We start from the raw sequence: 17,141 nt of genomic DNA on the forward strand, positions 1-17,141 counted from the left end.
GTCTCCTTTCTGAATAGAAGTATTACTTTCTTTCTGACTGATCTCAATCTTACACAATCCACTGCCCTCTACTATATGTGTAATGTTTAACCTGTTGTTTCAAACAGTGCACAGTTAAAATACTTTATCCTTGTTATCATCACAGTAAAAAGATTAAACAACACTTAAAGCTCAGCAGGATTTATATAATGATTAATGATTAAATATTTTATTTTCCCATAACTTTTCTGCTTGTTTCACAAATATGTGACAACTAAATTAAGGAATGCCATATTTGACATCATAGCTATTGATACCACTTCACATGAAAAATCCATTTGTACTTGAACTTCCTGTTCATTTACTTTCATGCACATCAACAAATTAGTCTGAAAACAGCAGCCACTCACTCATAAACACACACAAGCACATGGTGTGTCCAGAATGTGGAGGGAGGCGTAGTATTAGCATTTTAATGCGGTTAGGGTGTCTCTGTCCCCTCCTATTATAAACACATTTGTTTATCTTTAATTACAGTCCTTCTCATTCCTTTGACCTATCCATGAACATTTAGTTTTGCTCTGCACTTTCCATTCTCAACCTCCCTCCATCAGTAAGACTAAGTGACTCTTCTGTTTTACTTTCAAGTAGTTCTAACTTCCTGTTTCCTGGTTATATATTAAGGATTGCAGCAGAATCTTGGAGACCTTAGAGACCAGAACTGCATAAAAAAAAAAAACGGATGAATTTAGCATGGGCGTAGATTATGCGGCGGACAGAGTTTTCATATAGAAGCTTTCAAGAGCTGGTGTGAATAAATATAGATTTAAACTCAAAGAGACAGGATAGACTGCGCAATACCTGATTTTTTTTTCGGACCTAGAAGGCAAGATGAACATCACAGAGCGCTAAACACTCAGTGTGTGTTTCATTCAAACTCGAAGCCGGAGGACGCTCTCGCGCAGAAAGACATACCAGGAAACTCCTAATATGGGCAATAGCGTCCAGCTATCTGCATGAAAACAGTTGTTTTTGGATTTGGTTTTTTCAAGTCCAAAAAAATCTCCAGCAGGTGATAAAGTATATGAACAATGCAGTCACAGTGCTTATTCGTGAGCAGAAGAGACTTCTTTCAAAACATTAAAAATCTTACTGTTAAAAAACTGTTGACTAGTAAGCTATATAGATTAAAGAAATTTTATATTGTAATGTTTATATATATATATATATATATATATATATATATATATGTGTGTGTGTGTGTGTGTGTGTGTGTGTGATTTCTGTCCCCCTCACTTCTGAAAAGATATGCCCCTGAATTCAGGCATAACAGTTTTATGTCATAATACACAATTCTACCATAAGTTATATGGTAATTCACAGAAAATTATATTATATATTATATTAAATTATATCATTTTTACTATGGTTTAAAACATTTTTTTCAAAATTTCTTCAAAAACAGTGTTTTTTTCTAAATATACTGTAGTAATTTTCAGTTAAACCAAGAAGCTGTTTTAAAAAAAGAAAAAGGAAAAAAAGTGTAATATACACACCTGCATAGTTTTGGAAATTTATCTTCCAGTGTTGTATAAAGACCATCCCAAGTGTCAGACTGTCGCAAAAACAGAGACTGAACATAAAACACATTGTTGTGGAATGGATCACTTAATGGGATGGTTAATGTTTACACCAAACTGTATTCAAGAGTAAGTGATAACGATAAGGCAAATAAAGATACTGGTACACCACTAACTGCACTGGGGTGGAACCACATTCAGATTTTGACCTATTTAACCTGTAGATTTCTATTTATTAATGATAGTACTACTTACATTTTTTGACATGAGAATGATACTTACACAAAGCTTGATCCTGGTGGGATCATATAACTGAGCTCAATATCATTCTTTCTATTTCTACTTCTTATTAAAGGACTCTAGACTGAAACAGAAGATTGTCTGTACACATTCACACAGATCCTCAGTAAATGCTTATTTAGTAGAATGAGTAACTGATTAAAAGTAATAATCTAATATAAGATAGTCTGCATAAAATTTGTTGTGAATGATGAAACATTTCACATTATGTCTGTTCATGCTGATAGCACAGCCTGTATTGAATCTTTTCAGATTAAAAAGTTGGATGGAAATGACAGAGTGGCTTCAAGGTCTGTGCAATGCTCTCCACAGCAAACACATCTGTCACACACAGCTGTGGAACTCTACATGGAGAAAACAAAACAAAAAATGACATAACTGAATTTGATAACGTCTCAAGAAGAATGAACTAAAAAAAAGAGACACTTCTGAAATAGCCTTGGACAAACTGCATTTAGGAAGTGAGCAGATGATCTGCCACGTCTCAGACTCGAATGTTTTTCGCTTGGGAATAGAAATCTTGCGGAAGCCCAGATATTTGACTCTACACTGCTATCTTTTTTCTCCCGGAAACTATGAAAGCTGGTTGGAACAGGCAGTGAATGCCTCCCACACAGCTTGCTGAAGTCCACCTGCTCAGGTCCCTGTGGGAACACTCGAAAATGAGAATGAAAGTGGCATGAATGAACAGACTGCACCATCTGCTGGTCGCAAAAACACTGGACACAATCATAAGCAGGATTAGTAATTCCTGGTGTACCTTTATTGGTTCAGAAATGTAAAATGTCTGACAAATTTGGAGGGCACCTGATCCACTCAGAACTTCGGCTATTGACCGACTTCACTGAAAAGCCTGTCCAGTTTCTTCATTTCAAGTCTTGAGGTCATAACTAAAAAAAAAAAACTATTAACAAAAAGTGTAAATAATAATAAAAATGACAATAGAAATCCCTTTGAAAACCAAAGTAAACAAAACATAGGCATTTTCATATTTTCACATGGCAATAAATATGGACCATAGACTTTCTATCTGTACAGAGACAATTTATCTAATCATTTAATCACTTGTATTATAAAAAATATGACGTCAGTGCAATTTCCCTGCAAGGCTTGCCGCCGAAACCTTTGTTTCTTGTCTATATAACAGCAACGTCTCTCTCGTTTACCCTATTGTATAAAGAAAATCCTTTTGCTTCTTCAAATACCAGCTCATATTAAAAACACACACAAAAAAAAAAATCTATATTCACAAAAAGAAAGAGCTTTTTATCTTTGACACTTCAAGCAGTATATCTGGACAGAAAAAGGCACACATCACTAGAATTTGCGCAATACTGGACAAGAGACGAAATATTGGAATTACTCTTGATTTAAGTTTTCATCTTGGTCATTTAGAAATGTAATCATACCAATTTGTAATATTTTGCAAGTACAAGTTTTTTCTCTCTCTCTCTCTCTTTTTTTTAACATATACATATTGAAATAGATATATTAAGATTGCAATGTCAATAAAGATACAGAAGGGACAGACGAAATCCATTTACAGAAATATTTTTTCCAAGAAAAAAAAAGTGCATCATATTACAATCTTGAATATTGCAGAACAAACATTTACATTTACCAAGTTACCAATAGTATTGAAAATGTTGTATATATAAAAATAAGCGCATTACAAAAAAAACAAAAAAAAACAATAGTAGTATTAGCAGTAGAAAGCATTTCACCACTGTGCACAGAGGCTTTTAAGTGCTATCTGGATCACCGTCCTGGCTCTGAGGAGCACTGCCAGATCCTGAACATCCTTCTGAAAAAGAGCCACGTCCCCTGAGTGGCGCCGCTACAGGCTTTTCCGTTTCACAAGAGGAACTCGCTACTTCCCCCCGTGAGATCCTCTCAACTCCTTCATCGCTGTCTGCCGCCGCTTTCCTGGATGTTTCGGGACCGGAGGTGCAAGTCTTTGTGGCGGAGCTCGAGTCGCCATATTGCTTTCTGACCTTTGCAGTCCATTGCTCCCCTCCACCGTGTTGTGAAGGGAGAAGTTTGGGTAACGTCGAGCTTGTACTGGGACAAGACAGGTCAGACCGGCTGGCTCCGTCATCTTGGCTTTTTGTCCTGGTGTTCGCCAGAGTCCTTTGCGGACTGGTTTCCGGAAACGAGATCCATGGATAATCCCTCCTGGTGAGGGAAAAAGGGGAGTCCTCTTTGGGAGAGGTGGGCGAAGGGGTGGAGGATGACTGTCGTTCCAGTTTGGGGCGTGCTCGGGGTCTGAGCTGCACCATTTGGATGCCCCCAATGGGTATCATGTGATAGGGCATGCGGACTTGATCTTGGGAGTGTAAAGGAAGGTGGCTAAACATGCGGTCCACTGTTCGTAGCATCCCTGGACTCGGAGGGAAAGACTCACTTGGAGAGAAGCGTAGGGATGGGGAAAGCAGGCAGGGATCCAGGGGCATATGCTCCTGTAGAGTTGGCTGAGTACCAGGCTTGTCCTGTAGGGGGAGACATGGTGCTGCAATCAAACTTGTATAGTTTGTAATAACTGAAACTTCATTGTTTTTGTCTTTGATTTTCTTTTTTTTCAGCATATTTTCCTAGCCAGTATATATTTTTAATGTAACATTTTTTGGTTTGAGTTTAAAATATTTTCTAATTATCATTTAATTTACACTTCATACAATCAAAAAACATTTGTGAACATTTAATAATAATAATACTAATAATAATAGTAATAATAAATCTCACACAGACTGAAAGAAAAATTTGCAGTTCCTTGCATAATACTATGTTATGACCACTTTTTACCAAATGCATCATTTTTAACTAATCACATAAACTGCTTCAAATGTATGTCTTTTTAACAAAGTAAACTTTCTTGGCAGCTCAGCTGGAACAATATTGAAGGATGCAGAACCCTTTGGGTACGAGTCCCGTGAAACACAAAGACTTGTAAAAGTAATATTAAATGGCATAACTGCTCAATCAAATGATGTTCTATCTCAGGTTTGCCTTTGACGTGATACATATAACTAATACAGTAAAATGTTCACAATAACATTCATCTGTTTTCTAAGAAAACTGAGATTTTATGAAACATTTGCTTTTTCTAGATAGGGTTTAGTGGGTGTATTTTCTTTTCAAATATGACCATGCACTCACTTACTCCTGCCATATGTACAACAACCAACATCAGAAAATGTCGACATTACTTTCATCTCACATTAGTTTTTGCTAGGCATGGTTTAGTAATTTAGGTGCTATGTTGTTTTCAAATGTGACACAAACATCTGAACTGTTGATAAATGTACAACAACCAACATAATGTAATGTTGCCACATTCATGTTCATCTCTTTTTTTGTGCTCACTCACTGGACATTTTACTTTGAAAGCGCAGAGAAGAAATGTAATATTGAAAACATTATTTAAATTGTGTTGCGTTTCCAACCTTTTGACGCTCAGTAGCTGGTGTGCTAGGCTCCCAGTGGAGCCCTGCGGGTGAGCTGTGCGGCCGATGCTGGGGCTTTAGGGGCGTATGAGAGGAGATGGCTCTTGCTCTCCTGTACCGTGCCGGGGATACAGGCCTCAGAGGTGAGAGAGGTGAGAGAGGGGAGAGGGCTCTGATGGGTGACGGACCCCTCTCTGGGGAAGGAGAGAGATGACGGCTGGGTGAGGACAGTTCAAGCCTTGGAGACAGGCTTCTAAGGGGAGAGCCTTCACTGCTAGGGGAGAAGGTCCTCGGGGAAACCTCCCAGCCCTTGCGGGAGAACAACGCCCTCTTGCTGCCTGGAGACGAGGCTCGTATGCCAGGCCATGGTCTGTGGGGTGAGGAGTGTTCCTCTTTGGCTGCAGGGTCAGAGGGCTCGGTCTGTGGGCCTTGGCCACTTTCAGAAAGGTCACCTGTGGATTGACGAGTATCAGTGGAACAGGCTGAAGATGGTTCATCGTGGGAAGAGAAGTCTTCTTCCTCATCCTCATCATCTTCTGCTTCAGAATCTTCAACATCAGAAAACTGGTGCTCCTCCTGTTCTTCTGACTCACACACTCGCTCCTCACTGCCCCCTGTTGGACAGAAATGAATGCATTCATAAATGTAACAAAGGAGTCAATACGATCAAAATATGAACCCAAATGGGAGATCGAGGTCAGCCTACACACTTTTTAATCCAGTTAATATTCATAGTTGTAGACTCATTCTTGAAAGTCATTTTAGTATTACTGTTGAAAGGTCTGGGGTTGACAAGAAGTCACTTAGGCTCACCAAGTCTGCATTTATTTGCTCAAAAATAGAGTTAAAAGTAATAACTATAAAACTATATAGTTATAAAAATATAAAAATAAACAATTTAGACTCAAAGCTCTTATGACAACTAGCCCCAGTCTCCTCTCATAAACTCTCATTAATCTCCCAGGGAAAGCTATATATAACATTCAAATAAAAGTAAATAAAAAAGAATATATGTTTTTGAGTCGTGCTTCATTCACCAGCTACATTTAAAATCTAGTGAATGGAATGTGACTGAATGAAATCTCCTTGCAGCTCTTAGATGAACTGAGAATGAAAAAATGTCGAGAGAGAGAGAGAGAGAGAGAGAGAGAGAGAGAGAGAGAGAGAGAGAGAGAGAGAAGGCCATTTTCAGTTCTGGCTTTATATAAACACAGTAAACTGAAGGTCAGTCTTGCTTCTCTTTATGGCAAACTATTTTCATTGGCTTCTTTCAACTTTCAAGACTGAAAGCACACTGCAAGGTTGACATCACTTTTGCACCAATGAAGCAAACAAACTAAAAAATATCTGGATATGGTGGAATATGTTCTAGAATTAGTCTGTAGCAGAAAGGGTGAGCAATTTAAGGTTTTGAAATGTACAGTATACTTCACTATACCATAAGCCATCTGCATTTTCAATGTGTGAAGTTCTGAAGTATCATATGAATGTAATGTAACAATAAACTATGCCTGTGGAATATGGCTTAAATCATCAAACTGCAATTACATATTGTCACTCCCACCCCTGATGTTCATCAAACCACAAAAACTCTTTTTGGAAACCCTACCTGCTTCCTCAGACTCCAGCTCATCCACAGATGACTCTGACACACCCATCTCCAGGCATTTCTTGCCGTGGGCCTTGGACTTCATGTGTTTGGTAAGGTTCCCTTTTAGGAAAGGGTATTCTCCATTACACAGAATACAAAAATCACATCGTTTTTTGTGACAAGAACTCAAACAGAGAGGAACTGTGATGTAGCTGGATGGGATGTGTTTGAAAAATGATATATGCCTACCTTTGGTTTTAAAGGCGAAGTTGCAGTGCTTACAGACATAAGGACGGACGTCTGTATGAGTGCGAATGTGCTTTTTTAGCATGCTGGGCTTCTTGCAGCGAATCCCACATTCTCCACACACATACTTTCCTCTCCCTCGACCCCGAACATACACATAGTCCTCATTTGACTTATACCTGCTCAGGTAAGAGAGACGGAGAGAGCGAGAGAGAGAGACAGACAGACAGACAGATAGGTTAATAAAAATAATAGATTCATTAAGATGAATAATATAAAGATAGAGTCTTCACTTTGGCAGGATCCTGATATAAATTTTCCACAACACCGAATCCCTCATTAGAAGAGGTCTGGACTGCCACTATATATTTTCAGCACTTGTCAGACCACTGATGGTCTCAAGAAACCATGCTTTGGCTCAAATGATGTGTTTTTTTGCTGGCAAGACAATTCCAACTGGGGACAGAGAGATAAAATTGGCCATATATACAACTTTATTAACTCCATATCATGCGTCATATCATACTGAAGGTCTCTTAACAAATACAAGTTTACCCAATGAACAATGTAATGTACAAGAGATTTAGTTGTATTTAATGGCATTACTTCATATTTTTATATTCCTATTATATTCTAAAACAATCAGGAATGTATAAAACAATGCTTTTAAAAGTAAACTTGGCTAGGAACAAAAAAGTAAGATGAGAGAGGAAAAATTTGAAAGACATTGGTGCTAAATACGCTAGATAACTAGTCCATAGAGAAAGTAATTTGTGTTAAAGATTAACAACAATATATACATTTTCTAATACTGTTGCAGTGCTTGTGTGGTTGCTAAACTGTTTTTTGTTGTATTAGACTATTCTATTTAGCAGAAACATTAACCTAATTAAAGATAATAAGATAACTTAAATCCTCATTTCATATCCATATATTTATTTAATAAGCAGAAAACTGCAGAGCCAGTCAGCACAGTAAAATAAACCTCTTTAGGCTGATATAAGACAATCAAAATGGTCCTAAAAACCCTCTTGGGGTTAACAAACATACTTGATATATACTCTAGCAACAAACATAAATCATTTTACATAAACTTACAAATTAAATAAAAACATTAAATGGAGAAAAGTGAATAATAAAAAATAAGCACATGTTTTATGTATTTAACAATAATAAGTATATAATTTATTATTATATTTTTAATAATAATTATAATATATATAAAATTCGCTGTTCAAAAGCTTGATGTGAAAATCTTTGTTACAGGCTTATGGAGGCAATGCTGTGAATACCACAGTCAGAGAGAATATATTAATGCAAAATTGCATTATTGACTGCTAGAGTATGAATCCTGATCTGCTTTATGTCAGCTACAGTAGCAGCAGGATGGGATATGTTTTTATAGACAGCATATGCATTCTGAAAGCTGTCTGTAGGCTTTCATGAAAAGTGTAAAAATGGATGGGGTGGAGAGAAAACAACTTGCTAAACATCTGTTCCTAAGTATATAAAAAAAAAAAAGGAATCTAGTACACTCCATTTTGTGGGACCCATCTTGCATTTAGGACACTGCAAATGCAATCAGAGGGATGACATTAAAGTCTTTTAATATACAAACACACCTGTCGACTATTTTTAGAAAGGTGTCTTTGAAAGGGGCTGGTGCCTACAGAAAAACTGGCAACTTTGTCCTTCAGTAAGATAGTGTTCTGCTCATGAGGAAGAAAGCAAACAACAAATACAGTTATGAAGGGGGGCAGAGACAAAAGGGTGCTGATGGATGTGAGAAGTTTAGGAGACAAAATGGAGTGTGTGTGTGTGTGTGTGTGTGTGTGAGTGTGAGACAGAGAGCATAGAGACTGATGTGATTAGGGAGTGCGTGGGTGTGCAAGGCGGAAGAAGCGTATGAGCGAAATAAAGGCAGCGAGAGAGACAAAGGAAGCAGGGATAAAAATGCAGGCTGTAGTGAGTTGTTGCCGCAGTTTAAGCACTCAGCCACATTGAGATCCCTGCATAAGCAGATGAATTCAAGAGACCCAGCTAATGAATCCAAAGCTTTTGATATTTACAGGTCAGCTTTCCTTTCTCTCCTTTTTATTATCCATTCATCCATCAATCTGCTGTCCTTACATTTTTTTTATACTAAAAATGACACAAACTAGGGTCAAAGCATTGTTTCCCTTCATAATGTACTCATGAATATTAATGTTGTGTAGTATTTTGATTATCTTATCTCAACAAATTTAACAACAGTTAGTTATTGTTCCTAAGAAAAACAAACAAATTATTATCTCACTGTGAAGTTGTGCGGACTTGAAATTCAGTAGTTACTGTATTTATTCAAGGTGATGTTTAATCTTGATGTTGTTACTTGTTAACTGTGCTACAGTATGCAGATTTAGTTGGCACCACACTAATGAGCAGCAGACTTCAAAAATAAATCTGCAGAGCTACTAAGTTATCAGCACTCCGCTCCATCCAAATTCAAACCTTTAAGCAAGGTGTGAATTCTGCAGACAACTGAACAAGGCAGGATAAATGAAGTCCCTAATGGTTCGTAGTCTCACCTGTAGTACCATGTCTTTGTCACTCACACAGCAAATAAACTGAAAACCTCAAGCTGAGCGGTAACTGTGCTGTAATTGGCACTTACAAAAATTCACTTTCATAGCAGGAAGATAATTAATAAATTGCACTATTAATACTCTTTGACTTTAACTTGACTTCAAACTGCATATGCTATATAATTATTAGTTAATACTATAGATAAATGTTGTACCCTGTTGATAAAAATATGTTGGTTAGGCATGTTTTGAAGCATGGCAGCTGGTTCGAGCTGGATAAATCTTGTCCTTAGTTGGTCATGAGCTGGTTTATGCTTGTCCTGAGCAGGAGCTAGTTGCTCAACTAGCTTAGGACAAGCACATGACCATCTTAAACCAGCTCATGATCAGCTAAGGACCAGCTTAAACCAGCTGCCCTGCTTCAAAACAGGATATATAACCAGCATACCCTTTTTTTTTTTTGCAACAAGGTATACAGGGAAGGTCAACTATTTTTAAATAATGCATTTTCAGTGACAAGCTACTTGTTCCAATAAACAGAAGTCTAGTATGACAAAACTTTGCATTGCTATTTTTACAATATTGTATTGTTAGTAGCTTGTAGTATAACTAACTATTTAAGCTTTACTGTATCTAAACTATTTTATCTTATCTTGACCAGCTACAGATTCAAAAATAGCAAGCAAGAATTTACTCACCCGCCTTCAAAAATGCGAATACGTGCCGTCTCACTTTGAGTCGAAGTAGTGGGCATGTCATCAGCACTCTTCTTCTCTTTATCGCCCTGTTCATTTGTTGGTTCCTCTTTTACTTTGATGGGTGTGTTGGGTGGAGAAGCACATACCTACACTCCAGACAGACAGGTTAATTCACCAACATTGTAATAAATCTATACACAACACCACCACCATCAGGCAGTTTAAAACATTTTTATTTATTAATCTCTGCAATGTGTTGAAATGAAAAATTACAGTGATGTTTACCTCTGATGCACTAGTTGTCTTGCCGTCAGTAGGAACCAGCTTGTCAGTGGTTGACGGTGGAGCTGTAGCCAAAGTGTATGTCTCAGCACTATATTTCTGTTTGGAGTGCAGCAGGGACAGTAATATTTTGGTGGACAAGCCAGGTATATTGGGGTTATGCATGCTAACACTCCACGAGGAATAGACAGAAGTTGAATCTCTGTGTGTAGAGGGGTTGGGCTTTGTATAATTCAAGTAGCACCAGCTGACGGATGTAGTGGTATGCAGACTGGGGTATGAGGGGTCCATGGTTCTCTCTGGACTTGTTACCCTTGGAGCATACCGATCTCCTGCCTCTTTCCTTCCCTCTTCCTTCAAGGTCTCAGATTTGTGTTGGGTTAAGTCCTGTTTGATTAACTTTTCTCTTTCAGGTACTTCTCTTGGATCTTTGGCCCTCCCCGCTGTCTCCACTGTTAGCCTCTTGTTAATTTTTCCCTGACCTACCTCCTGAGATTTATTGTCACATTTGTTAACGTCATCTTCCTTGTTGCACTCTTCTTTCTCCTCCTCCTCTTTCACCCGTTTTTGATGCCGTTGTGCCTCTAAACTGAGTTCTAGACTACCTGCAGGTGACAGCATTCGCTTACTTCCTCCAGCACCAAGGTGTCCACAGCTATCATCAGATGAAGCAACTGCTCCATGCTCAATAGGGAGAGGCAAGGGAATATAGCTCTTGGGGCTAGGCGAGGGCAGCCTAAGGTAAGATCTCTGAAGCTTGTCTCCCTCCAGCTTACCCATGATTACCATAGCTGTGCAGCAGACTGGATGTTGCGTTGTGGCTAAAATTTGTGAGATGGTTGTATACATGGCACTAGCATAGGTAGGAATGTGAGTCTGTAAGCGCACAGGCACTACAAGAGACACCATTGGCATTAGCTGTTGAAGGCAAGGGGCAATCACAGGACGGGGGTTGTGGCGGGTGACTAGCTGCTGTTGTGAATGACTGGGAGTATGCAAGGAGGAAGGTGATGACCTAGACTCACTGAAAAGCGGCCCCGAGGGAACCTGAATAGTCAGACCACCTGGCATGGGAAAGCAAACAGCCTGAGCAACATCACTGGATTGTAGCGGGAATAAAGTAGTGAGTGGTTGAAGGGGTAATCCCAGGCGCTCTACATATTCTATGGGTCTTGGATGTGGTGGAGGTGGCTCACTGTGAAGGAAGGCTTGCTGAAACATCTGGGTAGAAATTACTGCTGTTGTGACTGGAAGGAATCTAGAGAGCTGACTTGGGGAACAAAAATCTGGGTTTGCTTGTTGTAGGGGGAAAACTGATGGTGGGAGTGAAAGAGGGGATTGGATGAGCTGCAGGGTCTTCCCTATATGATCTGAGCTAATCCTAGGGATCCTGCCTTCCATTCTATGCTCTGTGTATTTGAATGGAGGATGACCTAAGTAGGACTGGCAAACAGTGGAGATGCCAGGTTTAGTACATGGCTCCTCCTGATCAGGTTCACCAAGGGTTCCGTGCTTCACCAAGAGACATTTCCTCCTCTCCTTCCAAGAAGCAAAAGTGCGCTCTTGAGAGAGGGAGCCATAGTCAAATGACTTACTTCTTGTTTCCTCTACATGTGCAGGGTGTGAAGGACTTGCAGTTGCCTGTTCAGAGGTTGAGCGGCGCATCTCTCTGTGAGAATGATGGTGCTGATGAAGACTTGATGGAACAGTCAGCATGTGAGAGCCTTGGGAGATCCAGGTACCACTTTGCATCTCTGTGTCTGGCCTTCCAGATTCCTCAAAGGATGCAGATCGACTGGAGGCATGGGAAACATTGCTCTCTTGGCTTGGGCTGTGTGGCAAGGATACTGACTCAAAGCTAGATTCTCCTGATGATTGGGCTGCCTCAGCTAAACGGAGACGCTTCTTTTTTGGTGGTAGCTTCTCTGCAGGGAGCTGAGCCATACTTTGGCTACGCTGAGGCCACTGGAATTCCTCCACTTTTTCTGACTCTTTAGAGGTGTACGTGCACGCTGGATGAATGACCATCTCGGTATCTGGCTCCTCTGTAACAAGAATTTCTGGCACTTGAATGTTATGTTGACGAATTAACCGCGATGTAGAGATTGGTTTTGGCTCCTGTGATTGCTCGTGTTCTGACTCTGCTTCCTGATTTGCCATAGAGATGCTTTCCTGTTTTTCAAAGGATCTGGTGTGCTGGATAACAGAAATTTCTTTCCAGGAACTCCTTTTTTCTACCTCGCTCTGTGAAAGGCCATGAGGTGTGCCCTGATTATCAATACTGCCTAGCATTGATGGAGGCTGGGAGCTGAAAGACACTGCTGTTGGACCTGGACTGGGAGGGTCTTCCTCAAGACTTTCTTCTTTTTTTTTCCTTTTGCGCACAGCCATGGCCATTGCTTTGAACTTGTAGCTCATAATCTGTGGCTGATTCTCAATAAAATAACTGCCTTCCTCACTTTGCAGACAGTGTGGAGATTTACTCGTACACACTAATCTGTGTGCGGTGTAAGAGTTCTTATTCAAGTGAGTGCCACAAATTTCACACTCATAAAGGTGTAATTCCTTATTTTGTTTCTTTCCCGATTCTACTTCTTTCAAACTAGAAGAAGGACCTGCATCCTCATTAATGAGGTCCACTCCAACTGGCACCTCAATAGCTGGTTGGCGTCGTAACATACGTTGATGTGGCCCAATCCTCATTTCAGCTGCTATGGCCTGCTGATCATCAAAAGAATGACTTAAACGAAAGCCGCGTGAAGCTGTATCTGAAGTATTACGAGAAGATGGCACTGATTGACTCCTATAAAGAAGAGCACTGGAGCTCTGACCAGTCAGTGTTTCTGTTTCAGCCAAGTATGAGCCAGGTAATTCACTTGCAAAAGTACCAGGAATAAGTTGAACAGCAGCGCCACAAGAGCTTGGGGCATCCGCTTTTGGTTCAAGAACACAGGGTTCTTTGGGTGAAGAGAATCTTACAGACTCTATGCTACTTCTTCTAGAGAGTGAAGAACGCCTTGGTTTGACACTATCAATTTCACTTGTATCCACCACGGCTTCATTTATAGTAATTAGCTTAGTTATATGCTCAATGACTTGTGTCTTAGGAACAGTGAAAGGGATTGATTTTTCCTGTTGACCTGAAGATGATGATAATTGCAGTTGTTGATGTGAAATTCGTTGCTGTTGTCCTAAGCGTCCATACTTTCCTAGAATTATCTCAGCATATGTTTTAGCACTGGCATTTGGTGGGCTCACTTGAGAAAGCTCAGCACTCCCAGAACTGGAAAAATAGCCAGATTCTGTGCTCCCCTTGCTGCCGGGACCCAGTGAGGATCGCGTTTCATCTGAAGATGCTCTGGGAGCTCGCTTCCTCTCGCTTAGCCTCATAGCTAACCTTTGCTTGATTGCCTGTGAATCCTCAGTTTGGGGACCCTCCTCTATAAATGACAATTCCACTTTACTGCTTTTCTTCAGAGTTGGCCTGCCCTGTGAGGTAGATGGTTGGTGTTGCCCCGTCTCATCCTCAGAACCTGAACTCTCTCCTTCTGTACCCTCCTCTTGCTCATCTCTTAAGGCTCCACCTTCCGGCCCAATGAAACTGGTTTCTTCACGACTTGAGGCCATGCCAGCTTTTATTCGATGCGCATGGGATTTGCGGTGTTTGTACAAGTTGCTTTTGGTCTTGAAGGAAAAGCCACATGGAACACATGGATAAGGTCTCTCTCCAGTGTGAGATCGGATGTGTTTTTGGAGGACGCTAGGCTTAGCACAAGGACGGCCGCAGTATGTGCACACATATTTCCCTGGTTTTTGGGGTTTACGTTCTCGTCTACATGGGGTGCCTTCCTGTAATTCCACACTGTGCAGAGACTGAGTTTGCTTAACACTTTGAATTTGGGGAGATGGATCTCCCAGGGCAGAACAGCTGCCTCTTGAAGGACCAGGTACTTCTGAAAGCTGCCAAGATGATCCACCCGCCTGTGACTGTTGCTGCTGCTTCTGCCTTTGAAGCATTTCAAAGCGTTTTGGCTGCCTGTGTTGAGGGCGGCCACGTGATCCATGGACAGATTGTGAGGTAGTTTGTTGCTGTAACTGAGGCAGCTGCGCTGCTAACAAAGACTCTGATGGCTGCTGTTGCCCACCAGACCGCACTCCATCGGCCGACTGCTTTTCCTCCGCCTCCATAGGATGTGGGGAGGAGGCCTCAAAGATGCAATGGGAGTGCTGCTTTGAGGATCAATCCGATAAACATCATTGCATCAATACTCTTCCGATAGGGAAAAAGACTTTATACTTGCTTTAGGGGGCTAATTGTATTATGCCATAATTAATATAAGATACCGGATGGTGTCTTAACTGAGAAAGGCATAATTAAACCATGTCAGTATGCAGCCGCCTTATATGTGAGTGCTGGTTTTGTTTTAAATGTCGCCTCTCCTGTTCACAAACAGCCTTGGTGAAATTCATCTTTTTGTGTCTTTTGGGCTGATGCCTGGCAATGGGGCTTGGCAAAGAATGTCTCAAGATGCTTTTGAGGCACTTTCTCTGCTGACATTGAATAATTCTTTAAGACCTATTTGTCTCCCATCTTCAGCTTGTAGCATGTAAGAACTTCACTAGCCCTGCAGAGACACAGAAACATAAAAGAAGTGGTTAGTTTTGGGTAAGCTATTAAAAAAATGCAGCAACCAACTACTGCTTAACTCATTTTTAATTATTTAAATCAATCAACTTAGATTAATTTGCAAATCATAAATTCCTATTCCTGATTCTAAACCGCTATAAGAGAACTCCTGACAGATAATTCTATAAAACATTCTCAGCCAGGAGTGCTAGGGACCATCTCTTTAGTGAATTTACAAGACAATAACACAAAATGCACATGCACTGTGGGTAAAACTTAATCCTTATATGAGCAATGATGTTTATCCACCAGAGGTAATTCAATCAGAGACCATGTATTTTGGCAGTATTTTGAGATGGACAAAAATTAAACAAACAGTAGTTGTATAGTTTATTTCTGATTTTTTTTCTCCCACTCTCTAAAGAAAAAAAATTGGTTAATTTGAACTAATAATTAATTTTTGTGAATAAATTCAGGGTTCCAGGTTTTTGACTAAACTGGAAAAAAATATTCTTAATTAGTATTTAAGGCTTGTTCTGAAGTAAACTTATGGGTTTTTTTTTGTTCGTTCAGGGAAATATCTAGAATTGACTTTAGCCTATAAATTAAGCCTAAATCTAACAAAAAGAAAAATATACTTAATTCAATATATAGTATCTGTAAAGAAGTCTTACTATCTTAGACAATTTTGCTTCAAGAAAATTTACATTAGGTATAATTTTACTGGAAAACAACAAAAATATTAAATTTGTGTAAAAATTTACTGTTTCAGTGAGGTGTCTTACGTATTTTCCATATGTTCACAAAAACTATAGCATCTTAGGTTTTCATTACTTGGTGTTCACTGAGGGAAAAACACTGAGATGAAAGAAAAAAAAACTTCCTCTTGAAATAACTTGACAGATTCTTGACTGAGTTTGCCTTCTCAAACAGCTGCTCCTGGCTGAGTGATGCGCAACAATTTAATGAGCGTTCTCAGAGCAGAGGTAGGCTTTGGTTACACAGTGTTTTTATCATCAGCAAGCAATTATAGAAGATATAACAATACTGAGACCTTCATCATTATTCATGATAAAATAGGTATATATTTGACTGCAAAAGGACTGAACCACAAATTTATAATGAATTCACCTGATTTGCACAGGGTTATTATCGCGAATGGGGCATACAGTTTATTATAGAATTACACCGCTTGGTTGATTGAATTTCTATCAGGATTTATACAAACAGATGTAAACTAAAAGTGCAGAGAAAGACAAATGTAGATAGGAGACTTTGTTGTTATCACTTTATAACGGATGTCTGTTCATACATCAAAAATAAGTGTAAGACAGCTTAATGACCTCTGACATGGTATTGATGTTACTCTTAAACAGGGTGATTAAGAGGGTTTCAGATGGGGAGAACACTATGTGAATTATTCATAGCTGTCTATGTGCAATGCACTGGACTGGGAGACCCTCTATTGCAACATTTTCAAGCAGACAGAAAATACTGAAAGGAAGTTTGCATATGCTCAACCACATACACAGATCTCCAATCAATCATATCCCGTCTCGGTGATCAGCAGACCAAAAAAAAAAAAAAAGAAAAAAAAAAAGACCAGATCAGACTTTTCATATCATCACAATTTATCTAACAGGAAAATTTGATTAGTTTACTAATGATGGCAACAATTGGCATTGAAAAGTGACCTGAAGTCAACAAGTCTCGGTGATTTCCAGCTCCATTTCATCTCTAAGAAAAAAAGTATTTATTTGATATTTGCTTAATTATGTCTCAATTTCAATTAACTTATAATGATGATACTGAAATTGCCCCACAGAGAGAG

At 39.5% G+C, this 17,141-nt stretch overlaps 1 protein-coding gene across 4 annotated transcripts in view; it reads right to left on the reverse strand.

The window, feature by feature from the left end:
- Positions 1-2,484: 2,484 nt before the first annotated feature.
- LOC127974792 (transcription factor HIVEP3) overlaps positions 2,485-17,141 on the reverse strand; it is a 72,941-nt gene continuing 58,284 nt past the window's right edge. For 2 of the 4 annotated variants that reach the window (XM_052578308.1, XM_052578309.1), the window contains exons 2-7: positions 10,687-15,308; positions 10,402-10,547; positions 7,143-7,318; positions 6,912-7,031; positions 5,303-5,916; positions 2,601-4,348 (exon numbers count right to left, since the gene is read on the reverse strand). In XM_052578308.1, coding sequence (XP_052434268.1) covers positions 3,602-4,348; positions 5,303-5,916; positions 6,912-7,031; positions 7,143-7,318; positions 10,402-10,547; positions 10,687-14,871 — 5,988 coding nt within the window. In that variant the 5' untranslated portion in view covers positions 14,872-15,308 and the 3' untranslated portion in view covers positions 2,601-3,601. Of the gene's footprint in view, positions 2,504-2,600; positions 4,349-5,302; positions 5,917-6,911; positions 7,032-7,142; positions 7,319-10,401; positions 10,548-10,686; positions 15,309-17,141 lie in introns of those variants that run through there. The other 2 variants (XR_008157362.1, XM_052578310.1) reach the window with 2 other exon arrangements.

Source organism: Carassius gibelio, chromosome B16 (assembly GCF_023724105.1).
Source record: "Carassius gibelio isolate Cgi1373 ecotype wild population from Czech Republic chromosome B16, carGib1.2-hapl.c, whole genome shotgun sequence".
NCBI classification, from domain to species: Eukaryota; Metazoa; Chordata; class Actinopteri; order Cypriniformes; family Cyprinidae; genus Carassius; species Carassius gibelio.